The sequence below is a fragment of the Nematolebias whitei genome, chromosome 9 (genome assembly GCF_014905685.2).
Source record: "Nematolebias whitei isolate Nwh7 chromosome 9, NemWhi1, whole genome shotgun sequence".
Lineage (NCBI taxonomy): Eukaryota > Metazoa > Chordata > Actinopteri > Cyprinodontiformes > Rivulidae > Nematolebias > Nematolebias whitei.
Genome location: NC_056506.1, coordinates 48,112,103 through 48,130,091, shown reverse-complemented (window position 1 = coordinate 48,130,091; position 17,989 = coordinate 48,112,103). Strand labels below are relative to the sequence as shown.

At 39.7% G+C, this 17,989-nt stretch overlaps 1 protein-coding gene across 1 annotated transcript in view; it reads right to left on the bottom strand.

Annotated features, from left to right (window-relative positions):
• The window catches only part of LOC119414309 (extended synaptotagmin-2), a 64,600-nt gene that overhangs the window by 32,686 nt on the left and 13,925 nt on the right, over positions 1–17,989 (bottom strand). The window contains exons 3-7 of the mRNA XM_037681403.1: positions 9,503–9,544; positions 7,546–7,680; positions 5,501–5,577; positions 5,231–5,303; positions 4,322–4,411 (exon numbers count right to left, since the gene is read on the bottom strand). Coding sequence (XP_037537331.1) covers positions 4,322–4,411; positions 5,231–5,303; positions 5,501–5,577; positions 7,546–7,680; positions 9,503–9,544 — 417 coding nt within the window. The remainder of the gene's footprint in view (positions 1–4,321; positions 4,412–5,230; positions 5,304–5,500; positions 5,578–7,545; positions 7,681–9,502; positions 9,545–17,989) is intronic.

Genomic DNA, 17,989 nt, shown 5'->3' with positions numbered 1-17,989 from the left:
ACACCGACAGTCTGATTAAAATAATAAACTGCTTAAAGCATCTTAGATTTCTCTGATTCCTTCCTGTTAAACAACAAGCTCGAGTTTCCACTTCCTGCTCCCAACATTAAACCAGTAATGCTCGTTTGCAGAAGAAGGAATAAGTTCTTGTTTGTGTCTAAAGGCTTTGATAACGATTCTTGTCTTCTGCATCAAAGTTTGAACCTGGGAGATAAATTGTGCTGAAGTGCAGGAAGGAAGAGCGCAGTTAGGAAGAGGGGATGCGTCGATAAAGAAAAGACGGAGCTCAGCATCATTTAGCAAGACAGCAGTGGAAAAAAACTGAACCAGCAGGGTCAGAATAAGGTTTTCTTCATGTTGGAAGTTTAAAAGTGGACGTTTCATTACCCTGTCCTTGAGGGAAAGGAACTCACTGAAACAGCTGATCAATCATCTCAGCTGATCTGGGTCTAGATCAAGGGTGCCCAGATATTTACAGCATGTGAGCTACTTTTAAAATGACCAAGTCAACGTGCTCTACCTGCTATAATGTCCCGTTTACACAAGAACTATGGAAACTTAAGTGTTTTTTCAATGTTTATTGGACGTAATAAACAAAAAGTTTGTGGGTTTACATGAAAACACTGTAGTTTCCATGTCAGTCAGGTTGCCAGAAAAAAAAAGATGAACTACAGTACTGTGGCTTTAAAATCAAAGTATTTTGGCCTAAACTGTCATATGTGCTCAGTAAAGATATTCGAAAACGAGATGCGTGTTGTTTTTTGAACATGTGCAAAGAAAAGGAGGGGGTAAATATGCCTTTTTAAATGTATCTGGCATATATTTATTATAACTGTTATATTTATTATAACTGTTATATTTATTAAAACTGTTATATGTATTATAACTGTTGTTATATGTATTATAACTGTTATATTTATTATAACTGTTGTTATATTTATTATAACTGTTGTTATATTTATTATAACCGTTGTTATATTTATTATAACTGTTGTTATATTTATTATAACTGTTGTTATATTTATTATAACTGTTTTTATATTTATTATAACTGTTATATTTATTATAACTGTTGTTATATTTATTATAACTGTTGTTATATTTATTACAACTGTTATATTTATTATAACTGTTGTTATATTTATTATAACTGTTGTTATATGTATTATAACTGTTGTTATATGTATTATAACTGTTATATTTATTATAACTGTTGTTATATTTATTATAACTGTTGTTATATTTATTATAACCGTTGTTATATTTATTATAACTGTTGTTATATTTATTATAACTGTTGTTATATTTATTATAACTGTTTTTATATTTATTATAACCGTTGTTTTATTTATTATAACCGTTGTTTTATTTATTATAACTGTTGTTATATTTATTATAACTGTTGTTAGAGCAGAAAAACGTTGGACTGCAGCCGTCTGGAGTGCACATGTGCAACTTCACACTTGGGAGCGTTTCACTCCTTCGTGGGGGGTTCCCCTGAAAATCTCCAGTCTGAGACCTGGATTCAGAAACCTTGAGTTTCATGGAGGATGAGGATGTTGTCTGTAAATGAACGGCCGAACGTTTCACGTCGTGTTAACGGGGCCTCAGACTGGCTGCCCTGTCTGTCAATCAAGAGACAAATTTCAAAGATGGATGATCGGCTGACGTTTATCTTTTAATGCCATGTGATCTACCCTTAAGGAGGGAAGGAGGTTGAGGAGTAGGGGTGGGCGATATGGCTCAAATATAATATTGTGATATTTCAGGGCATTCTGACGATAACAATAAATTTTGTGATATAACAAAAAATAAAAAATAAACACAGAAATCATAGTTATTTGACAAAATTAACTTAACATGTTGCTTTGCAGTATTATATAAAACAAAAAAACAAGGGGTAATTTTACTGAAATTACTTTATTTAGTAAAGTATTCAGTCTCCAAATATAAAAATAAAAAAGATCCTTCTGTTATTTAGATGAAAAAGTCTGCACAAAATACAGATCAATAAATCCACCACAAAAACTAAAGTGCAGGTGAAGCTTCCCAAAATAACTAAATAAAATAAAGCTCTAAATAAAATAAAGCTTAAGATCTGTTGAGCATAAATGTAACAAAATATATGTTTCCTTTAAATGAGCTATAACTAGCAGAACTTGTAACAAGGTGATCATCTGACCCTGAAGTCAGAGTCAGAGTCAGAGTTTCTTTATTGTCATTCGCACCTCATGTGGTACATGTGGTGGAGCGAAATTATGTACACGGGGTCCCAGTTACATCCAACAATAAAATGTCTAAGAAAAACAGTAATAACATCTAAGATATGAACTAAGAAAAACATCAACTAAATATACACTAAGCACTCATAACATAAAACATTGAACATCAGCACAAACATGAACATGAGTCTGTGAGCAGATGTGCACGCATGAACACATCAACATTTAAACAGATCAGCAGCAACATGAAACAGATCAGCAGCAACATGATATGGTTTTTCACAGTGATTATTCTGGTTAGAGATTCATGAGTCTAACAGCCTCAGGGTAGAAGCTTGTGGAGTTTCAGCTTCCTCTGTTCCTGCAGGAATGATCCATTTCTCTGATGCTCCGTCTCTGATCACCTGACTCTGTTCTTGGTCCATGGACTGTGGAACTAAGAGACAGACCTGCGCGTGTTTGTACCGGCAGTTTAGAGCGGGGGAGACGCAGCCCGCACCGACAGCCCAGAGCGGGATGGGGGGAGAGAGGAAAAAGATCAGTGGCAGCTTAGAGCAGGGGGAGGGAGACTGTTGAGTTGTCTGTACCTGAAGGTTAGAGCTGGATGGAGAGACAGCTGAGTCACGTGTTGTTTGTTTTTAGCTTCTTAGCTAGCTAGTGCGCAACTAATTAGCGTTACACCAGTACCGACAGGTGGGGGGGTAATTCGGTTTGGTCATTTGGCGCGCTCGGTTCTGTTAAAGGGGCGGGGCGCCCTGACCTATTGCGTCATGAAATTAGCATATCATGATATCATTTTTTTTGCCCGGGCAAGCTTTATTTACCGGTATTATTGTGAACGATATGATATGACCCAGCCCTATTGAGGAGCATTAAGTGTAGAACCACTAGACTGAGGAACAGCTTCTACCCTGAGGCTGTTGGACTCATGAATCTCTAACCAGAATAATCACTGTGAAGAATCCCATCATGTTGCTGCTGATCTGTTTCATGTTGCTGCTGATCTGTGTCATGTTGATGTGTTCAGGCGTGCTCATCTGCTCACACAGACTCATGTTCGTGCTGCTGCTCGACACATTGTTTTTATGCTGTTAGTGCTTAGTGTATTTTTAGTTGATGTTTTTCTTAGCTCATATCTTAGATGTTATTATTGTTTTTCTTTTACATTGTATTGTTGGATGTAACTGGGACCCTGTGTACATAATTTTGTTCGCACCACATGTACCACATGACAATAAAGAATCTCTGACCTTAATACCTTTGCGATCAACCGGTAGATGGTGATCGACGTATTGGGCACCCCTGGTCTAGACGATGTTGGAGTCGCTGCACACCAGTTACAGCGACTGACCAGCTTCATCTGCCGCTACAGTCCCCATCCTTTGTTTGGCGAGTTCCTACTCCTTCAGTCTGACCCAAGATCCCGAGCATTAAGATCAACAGCAGGGCTGGATTTTATCCACACTATCCAACTGGGTGATCCAGCAGATCTCATGCTGCTGTGTTCATTCATACCCATCTACTCACAGCAGACTCATGTTCAGGCTGCTGTTTAATATACCACATCATTTTACATTATCAGTGTTTAGCGTATATCTTCGTGTATATCTTAGATCTTTTCCCGTATTGTTTAGCGTTCATCTTAGTTATATCTTGGATCTTTATATGACGTTTCTTTTTATACTTTATATTTTTGCTATTTTTGGATGTAACTGGGACATTGAGTGCACAATTTTTTTCCACCTCATGTACCACGTGATGCGAATGACAATAAAGATACTTGAACCTTGATATCTGCTTATTTTAAGTCCACTGTCTTTTACAAACATCTTTTAAATTAAGTATTTCATGTTTATTGTTCTTTAAATGTGTCTTTATGCACCGGTGTGTCTTGTCTGTGAGACAAAGCTAACAATGAATCCTAATAAAGTCACCTTCAATCTATATTTTGCTAACAGACGAGCAGACTCATACAAACGCAGACAATTACACGACTGCCTAACTTTCATGACAGCAGGGAATAAAAAAATTGTAACAGCTCTGCTGTCAGCCCCGTAAGAGAAGACCACAGTCTGCGATCAAGGATAAAACCAACTCACGGGTTTCTTGAGGAAGAAGACGGACAGCGCTCCGATCAGAGGCATATCCCCCAGGAGAGGCTCCATCACCACCCTCAACACTCCATGAAGCTGCACGAAAGAGACACAAAGTCACGAACAAAAGACTGATTTGTGTTTTACAAACTGTCATGACTTCTGAAGTTAACTCAAGACCCTCTAAGTTCAGGTTCCCCTGATAAATTTGATCCCTCAGTGATGTTAGATAACGGATCTATCAGGGCCTCCCATATAAAACTGCTGTAGGTCGATGCTTTTGTCTTTCGTGCTGCAGTGACTCAGACCTCCGACATGCAGGCTGCAGGACCAAATTTGGACTCAGTTTTGCTCTGAGTAATCAAACACCAGCTCATCAAAGTCAGCGCGGTGGAAAAGATTGAAGATAGGAGTCTGTTTATGCCAGCTTCCTTCCTCCTGCAGCTCAGCGCTGCCTGAACGGGGGGAGTTCATAAATTATGAGCCGCAGATAATGGCCCCATTAGAGATCCACCAGGAAGGAATAAAGTTCTATAAATAAAAGAGGTGACACCAATAAAAATCATGAACGATTCACGCTTCAAGTCAGCGTCTTCTGCGTCTAAACTGCTCATTTTTCCAACAGCCTGTAAAACGTGCACGAACAGCAGCTATAAAATGAATCCTGGAGGTAAATATTGACCGACTTCTGTAAAGGCGGCCGTTCCTCTCAATAAATCTCTCCACTCACTTTCCCTCCTTCTCTGATCTCTGAACAGCAAATATGGCGTGGTCCTGTTCCAACAACGGAGCGGACAACGTCTCGTTTATCAGCTCAGAGTCAACAAGCCGGCTCTGCAGAGGTCAAGGGTTAACGCAGGGGTCATGGCTGAGTGCGCCAGGGTCAGTAAACCTCATATACTCATCTAGTCATACCTGAATACTTTTGATCCCAGCCTTGCAGTAGTACTTCTTGATGTCCACATCAATTTCTGTGTTTCCAACAAAACTAAAAAAAAAATATGGAAGCAGCAAAAAGCAGAGGATGGATAAATGTAAATGATGATGTTTGGTTTGAATCTTGGACTATTTGTAGGTTTGTACAGAATAAACAGAAGGAGTTTGTTTTCTGCAAATAAAACTAGAAGGTCTTAAAGATGCATTTGAGATTTTAATGAGATGTTTGAGGACGTGGGAGAGGTTTACCTGATCTGCAGGTCCATGATGACCTGCCTCTTGTCGACATGTTCTGTGTAAACTTTCACCCCGTTCACCCTCAGAGGCTGCAAACACACAAAAAAACAACGTTATCTTTAACTGAGCCAGACTTTACGCTGTGATCTGCACCGTTTATAACGTGTTGCACGTTTTAGTCCAAATTAATAGCATTTTTAACAACGATAAAGATTTTAATGTGCAAACGCTGCTTACAGTTTGCATTGTGGACTAATGTAACACGTTAGTTTGTAGAACTCAACGTTAGCTCGTGTACTGTGCAAAACGACAAATTAAATCTTTGCTACGTAAAATTTAAATGTAGGGTTTCCTCAAAACTTTAGCGTTTACACAGCTGTCCTTTCAGAGTAAACCAAAGGCTACGCAGAAAAATATATAAAATAATTTAAATCATATCAAACCTGCTCAGTTACAAACAGAATTTCTGTTTTGGTCCTTTTCTGCCTTTTTTTTTTTTTAGACCAACTCCTGAAATCCCTAAACGTTTCATTTGAAATATTACTGAAACTTACGAGAACACCTGATTTCTGATCGTCAGTGAGCGGGGACTTTTGGGGACTTCACGGCGGACATTTTCCCCTGCGTCCTTTGTTTGCTCGGGCGCCGTAAGAGGGAAACACGGAGAGGGAAGCGAGCCGGTGTTTTGTGCAGGACCCGCCAGAGACGCAGCAAACTCCCCCTCTCCCCTCGGTCCTGCTTTCGGGTGTTCAGTCTCTGAGGAATAACCTAAATGACCTGTGTGCACAGATTTATTGTGAGTGGGACACGAGGAGTTGTTGCGTCTTTGCCTTTATCGAATCGTGGCTGGAGCCGTCCATCCCTGGCAGTGCTGCGTCTCCGGACGACTTCTCTGTCTCTGCCGGCTCGACAGACCTGAGTCACGTCTGGAACAGCTAATATGTTTGATGTGGCTGCATCATGTGTGTCGCTGCCTTGTCATCGTGGTTCAGTTCATCTCAATGTTGCTCACTGCCTGTGCAGTGGACTGTCACACAACTTATGCATGTCATGTGCAACACGTATCATGTGCATTAGTGTTGCTGCCTGTGAGGCACTTGTTTGTACCGATTCATCCTACATGCACCGTCGTACTCTACCATGTTGTTGTTTACTAGATTTCTTTTTCACGCTTTATTTTGTACTTTTGTTGCATGCTTTGGTGTTTCTTTCTTCTATTTTTATTTTTTTGGCAAGTAAAGACGGTTCTTCTCATCCAGAGCATTTTATTACATTGTTGACCTTGCGTTGACCTGCTTATGACAAATAAACAACCTTCTTCTTCTTACGACTGTTCCCTCTTCAAGAGTCTCCACAGCGAGTCCTCATCTTCCATCTCACTCTGTCCTCACTCCAATTATCTTCACGTCCTCTCCAACTACATCCATATATCTCCTCTTTGTCTTTTCATGGGGCAGAGATGGGGTAGAGTCAGGGCAGCCGACTCGGGACCCGAAAGTCCCAGGTTCGATCCCCGATCATTGATCATCTTGTGGTGTTTCTGAGCAAGACACCCTATCCCCAATTGCTCCTTGGGCATCTTGAATAGCTGCCCACTGCTACACCTGAGTGTATCTCAGGTGCGATGGGGTAAATGCAGATAGCCAATTTCACCATTGTATGGGAACATGCAATGATGACGACCAATAACACATTATTATTATTATTTTTCCTGACAGCTGCGTTTTTAACATTCTTATGACAAATAAACAATAAACTATTGTTATGGACTTGTGATCAGGTTCTTAGTGTCCACTGTCCACTGATATTTGAGCAGACCATGTATCCATGATGAGGCAAATCGCCTTTAATTTAGAATGAATTACAAGTATAAATGCTTTTAATTCAAAGAGTAATATTTGGAGCCATGTTGAACGTTTTTTCCCTCGATTTAGAGGCTAAATGTAAAATAAACTCAACCTTTTAATGCACACATTCTAGAAACTGATACAAAAAAGCAGCAGGCCGGAGGACACGGGCGGCTGCGATCAGACTGATATTTCAGAGCATTTCGTCACCTTGTCGCCCATGTCGATCTTGGTGAAGCAGAAGGTGCTGAGATGGGGGTTGGCACCCTTCACGGCCGGCTCGATGGTCTCTCTGAACAGCTTGTCCACAAACTGGGAGATGAACGGCCACATCTGCTTCACCGTCTGACGGAGAGCAGAGACAAACGGAGACGACTGAGCGGAGCACATTTCACATCCATACCCAAAACGGCTTAGACCGCTGTAAACATCTGTTTACTGACGAGCTTAGGTGCACTGTTTAACACAATAAAACAGTTTATTTTGTTTAAAACCGATGTCTGAACGCTTAAAAAATGCCCGTTTTTCCAAATAAAAGGAGCCGAGTTAGTTTATGCATTTCTAGATAAACTGTTAACAGATGAACTGAATCAAACCATGAAGACTCGAAAACAAATAGAGAATAAAAACAGACACGAGCTGTTAAAACCTTTCAGCTGTTTCTAATCACAGCTCAGAGGCTATTTTCTCACCCAACTCCACTTGGCTGGCCTTTAATGTATAGAGCACACAAATGTGTTTTAAATTATTGATAATGTTTGCAAAGTCTCACAGCTATCCAGCTTAACGTTAAGAGGTTAGTCTTTGAGAGAAAACGTCATTTTCACCATTAAACGGCAGCTTTAGGATTCATTCACAGCATTTGCTGTTAGTTTGCAAAAGTCATTTTATTTGACACACAGACACAGATATTATTTACTTTGATGTCTACAGCCATTTCCTCTACTTTTACTTTTAAATAAAATGTTTGGTTGTTATTTTCCAAGAGTCACCGTATGGAAATGTTAAAAGAGAAAGAAAAAATATATTTAAAAAATATAAGAAAACAGTAGTAAAACGAATTACTAATGGAAAATAAGAGCATTTGAAACCATAAGATGTTGACAAAGTTATGAGTTTGTGTTTAGCATCATTAATGTGCAAATTCAAGAACCAGAAGAAGAAACATTTAACTTAAATACATAAAGTTTTTTATCTTAACCATTTAAAGAAGAACCACTGGAACATTTACAGCCTTAAAATTGAGGTAATGTCTCAGATCAAATCTCAGGAGGCCTCACTTCAACTCACACATGAAGTGATGAATTAAAATAGCACAGTAGTGCTGCTCTCAGCCACCTGCAAGCGCTCTTGGCCACGCCCACTTCTCCTCTCTGCACGAGAACAGCTGATCAGCTGCAGCAGGAAGTTTATCCTGCAGTGTGGGCTGCACAAAGATGCAGGAGGTGCTAAATAATGTAAAATAATTTATTTTAAATAAAAATTCCATGTCAATTGTGCGGCTCATCCATCAATCAGCCAATAGTGTGTCATGTCAAATCTTATTTTGAAAAACCGCGATAGAGCGAGTCCGCGACAAACGAACCGCAACGTAGCGAGGGACTACTGCCAACATTTGATGGTCAGAGCTTTAAGGTCTCCAACCAAGCAAGGATTTTATTTCCACTTTTAATAAGTGACATGGTCTCGGCCTCAATCCATTCCAAAAATAAAACAGACCCCTGGTGTCCTCAGGAGAACAGGGGTTAAATTATAGTATTCTTTAAAGCATCATGAATTCCTCTAATGGCCCCTAAATTTATACTCCGAGTACAACATTCATTATTTACGAACGCTCCAATGCTGCAAACATCACTTTGCATGTTCAGCTGATATTGTCTGGGTCAAACATATCGATTAACTCGATACTGGAAGTACCAGTAGACCTTTACAGGAAGTGAGGCTCTTCCCGGAGATGCTCAGACGCTCAGGTTTCTTTAGCGTTCTCTCTGAAGCTCCGTGTTTCTGTCTGCGGAGCTGGATCACCGAGACCAGGTCTCCCAGAGCTCCAAATCCAGGTCCTATTTATAAATCCTGCCTGCAGAGCTGACGGGCTTCTGCAGGTGATGAGGAGCGCGGGACCAGTTTTTGTGTTAGCAGGTCAGAGGAGGTGTGTGTGTGCACGTACCTTATTGAGCCACTCCACTCTCTCCACATCTGGATAATGGACCTGAAACCAAAGACAATGACAGAAGTTAGAATCATAATTTGAAATAAAGCAAACACTTCAGTAGATTTGTTGTATTAATTTCAAACAGAGTGTTTTTAGACGTTCTTGAGCACAAAGTGCTTCGTCTTTCAGCCGATCAACGACTCAGTGCCAAACGTTCAACTAATAACTCTTTGGTTATCACCTCGCTGAATCTAAAATACAGTTTTCTTGTGATTAAATTGTTATAATCATGATATTTTTCAGCTTAAAGAAATGGGAGGGAACTGTACATGTCAGAAAATTTTCTTATTACAGAAGCCGAAGGGAAAAAGGTTCAAGACAAGTTCTAGTTCTGGAGATTTTTCAAACACGTCCAAGAATCTTGCCGCATGAAAGCGAGGCTTTGCAACTCGCACGTGGACTTTGAGAACCCTCAAGGAGGTTTCAAGACATTTTCAAATGTCTGGCCTGGGGCCTGGAAAACCAGTCATCACGATCGCTGCTAAACGTTAGAAGAAAATCTGTTCAAATTGAAGGAAAATGTGAAGAAATTAAAGATGATTCGGGACTTGTGCAGACTGGCTTCTAAACCTGAACCGTTATGTAGAAAATTAAAAATATGTTAAATTTGTGGTATTTTGTTCCACACAGAGCTCGGAAACTGAGGCAGTATTGCTGGAGAAACATGACAGCTGCTGCATGAATCGTGTCTGCAGAAAGGCTTAACGTGTGTCATGTTGCCCAGAGACACACGAGACAGGAAACATACAGAATGACCCACGTGCACATGCATCCTGCACTAAATCGAGCCTCATACTGATGGCATCACTGTCACATGACGTGTTTTCTACCGACTGTTTACTGGTTTATGAAGGCTACCATCCTCTTCCAGAAGGTTTGATTATTTGACCCATTAAACACAGAAAAACAACATTCAAACCCTGGAAATGTCATGAAATGATGAGCAAAATACAAACAAATACACTAGATAAAGTGTTGCAGCAGTTATCAGAATAGTTAAAGATCTGTTGTCTTTTACTCTTTAGAAAATATTTCCATAAGAAAACCATGGAGAGCAGAAAAGTTCAACCCCAGACAAATAATCTTGGTTTGTCTACAGATTATAAATCAGGAAGTTGTTATTCCAAAAGGTCCCCTGAAATCAGAAGCGCTCACTTCGTTCCTGCACCTTTGGAAAGACGTCACACGAACCTGAACACAAGTGCAACAAGAGCTAAAGTAAGAAGAACCGAAACAGAATGATTAACGTGGGAAAAATACAGAAGTAATATGTGTAAAGTGAAACACTCACACGCAGAAAGATACAAATTAAACCAGTCTGTAATAAAAAAACTAAACAATGAACCCGTTTCTGGTTGTAATTAACTAAATGACTGCGTGAATTCTTCCTTTATGGTCTCTGGACTTTAACGATGAAGTGACAAAGCAAAGAAATTGACGCATTTCCTCCAAGAAACATGTTGCTCTTTATTTTCCAAGAAATAAAAAGAATCAGTGAAATGTCAAACCAACAAGAAACTTTCCCTTTTCAGTCCCTTGAGGCACAAATATCTCTTAATAAAATAACCAGGATGAAAAAAGGGGCAGAAAATGTCCTAAAAACAACGACATGTGCTCCAAATCCAAAGAATGTTGGGAACATCTGTTAGAAAGTTATTACAACTTAAAAAAACAGGCAAGTAACAAAAAAAAATTCATACTATGAAAGCTTGAAAAACAAACAAATAAAGGTAGAAGTTCAACTGGATTCATTTTAATCTTGGATAGAATAAAAAAAAGTGTGTTTTCAATCATGTGACTGATATGATTTAAATAATAGTTGGGACATGCAGCAGCTGCAGGCTGGTTATTATACGAGCGTGCACAGAGCAGAACACTACAAACATGTCGTGTTCTGCTCGAACAACGTCTTCCTGGATCATGTTTCGTCTGCCTGCAGTAAAAAACTTTCACCCAAAACAGAAAACGCCGTCACGTTCTGATGCACGGAGCCGCTCTCCATCTCCTGACCTCAACAGGAGCGTAACAGACTGGTTCCTTTGTGGAGCGGTTTTTTATTTTATTTCATTCATTCAACCTTTATTTATACAGGCTAGCCTCTCTGAGCCACGAGGACTCACAACATATAAACTACAAACGGATGATAAAGTACAGAATCAGTGAAAAATGACAGAAACCTGTTTTTGTTGCAGAAGTTTCTGGAGTTAATGAACTCTGGATCCAATTAGACTGAAGGTTTCCTTTTTTAATCAGTCGTTTTATTGTTTTGTTTTTTTAGTCAGAACACACACAAAACAAAGCAAAAAAAAAAAAAATACTTGTAGTAATACTTTTTTAACTTCCTATCCGATCCCAATACCCAAATCTGGATAACGGCCGGTACCGATCCAGTTCCGATATCATCATGATCATCATTGATTTTAAATGAGGCTGTAATAATCTCCTCTCAAGTACAATTTGTACAAATATATGCATGCATGTCCAAAAAGGCAATTAAGTTTTATTAATGTTAGATAAGTTTCAAAGTTAGAATTAAATTCTAACACAAAGCATGTTTGTTTTTTTTTATTCCTAGCTTTAAAGTGGATATTAAGGTGACTAATTTAAGTGACTGTTTAAATTTATTTTATATATTTTTTTAAATAAGGGGCAGATAAGATTTTTTTTTCTTCTTTCTTCGCTCTTTTTATTCATTTTTTTTTTCTTTTTGATGTTTTTGTTTATTTTATGAATGAATTAAATAATTTAGTATTTTACATTGTTTTATAACGTAGCTGTTTTTCCTTTTTTTAATATAATTTTCTTGTAATTTTCAAATCATATGTTTTTTTTATGATTGTCTACTGTTGTACTGATAAATATCTCCTGGAGGGTAAACTACATCTTGGCTGCAAGTATCAAGCTGTGAAATCCTTCGTTTTCTACAACTGACAGCGGTTGGTCATTAATTACGATGAAGTTTAGCAACTTCTCTGTAAACATTCGAGCTCCGTGGCTTCAGCGACGTCTTCTTCTCGTTCAATCCGAAGCAGGCGGCCTGATTTCAGTCGGCTGCGCTCAGTCTGCCCCTCCTCAGAGACGAGCGGAGTTAGCGATAATTTGTGCGATAACTTGCCTGATGCTAAAGCTCATCTATATGCTGATGATACAGTTATTTATTGTTCATCATCTTCGGTTTCACAATCCTTTAAACTGCTGCAATCTGCGTTTCATACTGTCCAGTCCCGTCTGGATGGGCTCAAGCTGGTTTTGAATGCAGAAAAATCAAAGGCTATGCTATTTTCAAATGGTAAGCAGCTCCCACCTATCCTCCCCAGCCTGTTAACTGTTCAAGGGGCTGAAATTGAAGTTGTCAGGTGCTACAAATATTTAGGTATTCTGATTGATGCGAATCTATCCTTTAAATCTCATATTGATAAACTGGTTTCTAAACTAAAACTTAAATTGGGTTTCTTTTTTAGAAACAAAAAGTGTTTCTCACACCAAGTCAGAAGGCACCTGATTGTTTCAACTATTCTGCCCCAGGTGGATTATGGAGATCTGCTATTTATGAACTCTTCAGCCCAGGTTTTGAAATAATTGGACGCTGTTTATCATTGAGCCATCAGTTTTATGACGGACTGTGTCTATCGAACACATCACTGCACTTTGTATGCTACAGCAAAATGTCCCTCTTTGACTGACCGCAGTCTTTCTCACTTGTTGGTTTTTGTCTATAAATGCATCCTTGTGCATCTTCCTACATATTTATGTTCACTTTTATCTAGAACTCTTAACCATTATAGTCTGCGCTCTCAGGACATCATTTTGATGCAGGTCCCAAAGGTCAGAACTGAACTGGGTAAAAAGGCTTTTAAATCTTTCGCCCCTGCCACTTGGAATATTCTGCAGAAGGATTTAACGTTATCATCTCTTATTACGTCGGGACAATTTAAATCAATTCTAAAGGAACGAGAGCTCACATCACTTGGCTCCTGTAACTGCTCTAACGAGTAATTATTGTGATTTCTCCTGGATATGTATTTTGTGTATTTGGTTTAGTATTTTGGATTTGTTGTATGTTTCATGCTGCTGTCTTCGCCAGGTCACTCTTGGAAAAGAGGTTTTTAATCTCAATGAGTTATTTTTCCTGGTTAAATAAAGGATACATACATACATACAGTCTGCCCCTCCTCAGAGACGAGCAGAGTTAGCGGAGCGGATTGGATGTGGCTGGCCGGGGTCGGGCTGCCTGCTTCGGGTTGAGCGAGAGGAACGCCCCGCTGAAGCCACGGAGCTCGAATGTCCAACGTAAAACTAACTTTACCGCGGTTGAATGTGGCGCTATGGCTCTGCAGACATTGCACGTTGCTGTCTTGCTTTGTGGTGTTTCTAGTGTAAAATACTTCCACACAGCGGACATGTTTAGATGAAAAGTTGGTTAGCCGTTAGCCACAGTGCTACTGCACGTTGTAGCTGGCTGCAAACTATGAAACGGATTTCCTGAATGTGAGGCGGGTCTTATTACTCTGGGTTCATGAGACACGCCTCCGTTCAGGAAATCCATTCCATAGTTTGAAGCCAACGTGCAGAGCAGCTGGCAGGGAATCATGAGAAGTTTCAACAGAGACAGACATGCACCATGGACTGGAAATCTCTGCAGGTTGGATTGGAAAAATCCGATACGTAAATTATGATGGTATCGGAGCCCTATGCTGATATCGGATCGGCCCCATCCCTAAACAGAATCCCCTCCCACCCTACCCTCCCATACTGGATCAGCCACACAGACATGAATACATCAGACAGGCATTGGTGAGATTCAGCAGCCAATCAGTGATCAGCAACATCTGCAGCATCACCGCTTGTATTCCAGATGGTGAGTCACTCCAGCTGTTTGGAAACACCTAACCCTTCTCTTCAGCCACGACCCCCCAAACAAACCTGACTTTTCCATCATCAGTCTAAAAAACTGGTGCCACAACCTGCTGTCTAAAAATCAACAGACTCCAAAGTGACGACAGCAACTCTCCTCTGCAACAAGACAAACCTCAAGTCTGATTAGAGTGAAGCTGCAAAAACAAGAAATCTTTATGACGACAAGGCAGCTCCATGCTTGCATTTAGACTCAACCTGAGACAAACAGCTGCTGGAGATGAGGTTGTTTATACTCCCATGAACGCATCTCAAGCTCCATTTTCAGTTTTCTGATACAACAACGACCCTCTGAAAGCATCAGGTGCTCGCATGGGTTGAAGTCAGGGCTCATGCATCACACCGGGCTGTGAAAGTCAAGGACACTTGTCTTTTGTAGGTGGCAATAGTAATTTGCAAGAAAACTTTTAGAAAAAGGCTAAACTTCTGTTGCCGTGTCACTAAATTTCGATTAATTTATTGCGAGCAAGCTGTTGCATTTTGAACAGACAATTTTTGAAAACCTTTTTTTTAAATACTTACAAACTATATGCACATTACTTCATTGTTCACCTGCTTCCATATTGGCTTAGGACCTACTTGGCAGCAATCCCACATTTATGATTTAATCTACTTGAATACACTTTTGAAAATAAATAAATCAATCCAGCAGAATCAGACCAGTTTTTTTATTATTAATAGTTTTAGCATGGTTTATAGACTTCAGCATACTGCTTTTTCTTTGTTTCCTTTAAATCAGACGGAAACTAAAATAAAAACGGTTCCAGACATCTGGGACAACTTTGTGACTATTTTGAGAGAAAATTTGTGGCACAAAATCTTTGAACATGTTCAAACATCAAGCAGATTACAGATTACAAGCCTCTGAGACTTGCTCAAGAAAAGTGAGAAGCTCCGACAACATTCGGAGACGTTTCTGAGACTCCCTCACAAATGCTGGTCGGCTGGTCGAGCCCAGAAACTAGTTTTAGTGTCTTATTGTGTCAAAATATAATGTATCGATCGCAAATTACACAAATATACAGAAAATAAAACTAATCATGTTTTATGAATATTAATCGAATGTGGCTTGAGGTTAAATATTTGAAGGACAAATTAATTTTTTCATGGTTCTCTGATTTGGATATTTGACATCAAGTTTTAATAAGAGCTGACGTAGGATATTATCGTCTGCAATATCATTGAAATGAATCCACATTCTCCTCACGCTCTCTGTCATCACCATCATCTAAACCAGGTGAGTCTGATGGATGGACTGAATAGATTATTAGAAGCAGAAATATAAAGGTGCATGATTTACTGCAGTCCAAGCAGTCTTGAAATATTGATATGTGATGATAATAAACTGGCACTAAACTGACTAAAGTTTCAGTTTTTTCTGAGAACAATGATGATCCTGGTCCACTTTAAATTAAAGTATCCATCAAATGTTTACCTGTGAGAATATGAATGGGTTCCTGAAAACTCTTGCTGTGTGATTCACTGTTTTTCACAGAACTCTGTCCTCGTCCATTTCTCAGTAAACTCCGACAGGCTACATTTTCATCAAAGACTAAAGTAGTTTGAATGGATTTAAATGGAAACCACCTCCCAGAAAGGCCTGTTTGGCTCATTAAGCCCTCAGGGATGAAAAGCTGCATCGCAACACAAAAGGACATCTGTTTCTTTTTTTAAAGGAAGGCGAACGCACAATCCATGAGCAATACGGTCCATGTTGTTCAACACAATGATGTTTTTGGATCAGCTCCAAAGAGCAAGGCGTTAAATTAAAAGTGCACAATATTTTAAGGTAAAAGTCAACACACAAGTGTCAAAACTCTTGGTCCTGCACCAAATAAAAACTGTTTAAGGTGCAAGTAAAGCAGAGCAGGTCCTGCGTGGTGTTTCTGTCCCCTGCTGCAGAGCAGAGTTCACCTCGGACCCTTCAAAAGAACATGAAATCCCCACCGATGCACGCTGTATGAGAGCGCACGTGGAGTGGAGCAGAGACGCAGTTAAAACCTTCGGCCACTTCACATGCATTTTCCTGCTAATGCTGAACAGATTCAGTTTCCTTTAAAGTCAGTTGAGGTTAACTACAGGAGGTGGAGAGCGCGTGTGGGAGGGACAGAGTCCACCAAAACTACGCAGCTCAGTCACGCCAACCAAACTCCTCTGACTCAGACGAGCCGTAACTCCAATTCAGTGCTCAAACCTGCATCAACAACTGTCCAGGTAGCAGAGTCTCAAATACCAACAAAGTCCATGCTCAATAATCCAGGTATAAAATCCAACAATTTTCAGTCAGGTCATCTGGACAGTTTCTTTTTTTTTTTTTTTCTGAAACGTTTCACCTTCCATCCAGAAGGCTTCATCAGTCAAGGAAACACACAACAAAACTGATTCTTCCCGCAAACAGCTTACTCCAAAGTAGAACAAACCAGTTATGTTGGTGCTAAGATGGCCTCTTTGGCATGCCCCCTCCTCCGGTGCCGGTTCTCTTCCTCGTCGACAGTCACGTGAAACTGATTCAAAACCAAAAAAGTCCATGCTCAATAATCCAGGTATACAATCCAACAATTTTCAGTCAGGTCATCTGGACAGTTTCTTTTATTATTATTTTTTTCAAATACTTCTTTTGTTTAAAACATTTTACAGAAGCTAGGACCTGAAAACAAAGAACACATCTTTAAAAAATATATAAATAAATAAAAAACTCATATCTGGATCAAATGCCTTAATAGTTCTTATATATGCCTTAGTTCTAGAATTGCGCCGCTCAAGGTGGCTGAATGGTGGAGCAGCTCTCTTACTTTCATTTTGAGATTTTACTTTTGGAAACTTTAATTCCTCTTTTTCTGGATGTAAATCACATTTTTCAGATGATTGTTTCCTCTGGTATGAGATGCTGTGCAGCTGGAAGGATTTTTACTGAAACTTTTTTAGTTTTGGACATTTGTTATGATGCGTAACCATAGCAACAAGGCAGTTTTCTACAACCAACAGCAGCTGATTAACATCTCAAAAGCTCAAATAATATCTCAGCTACAGCTCCAAAATCTCAAATGAGTTGAAAGGATGTTTTGTGGATGCATTCCCATCTACCTGCCAGCTGTGCTCGAGTGCCTGACCACTGAGATCCTGGAACTAGCAGGAAACACGACTCATGACAGTGGAAGGACAGGATCGTCCCTCAGCACCTACAGTTAGCTGTCCGCAGCTACGAGGAGCTCAGCAGACTGCTGGGAGGAGTGGCCATCGCTCTGGGAGGAGTTCTGCCCGGCATTTGGGCGGTCCTACAGCCCGAGGGGAACTGAGAGGCCAGCCGAGTCTGGGTGGACGGATCGGACGGCATCTGCAGCCAGTTTCTTAGGATCCACTGTGAGATGGACCTTTACAAGAGATCCTTCCTGTCTACAGCATCAGTATCTATAACATCTCTTAATGAAATGAGGATAACAAGTTACAACAACAAATAATTTCCCTCTGGGATTAATAAAGTATTTTTGCATTTGAATGGAATTGAATTAAAGCTAAATACATGTAAAA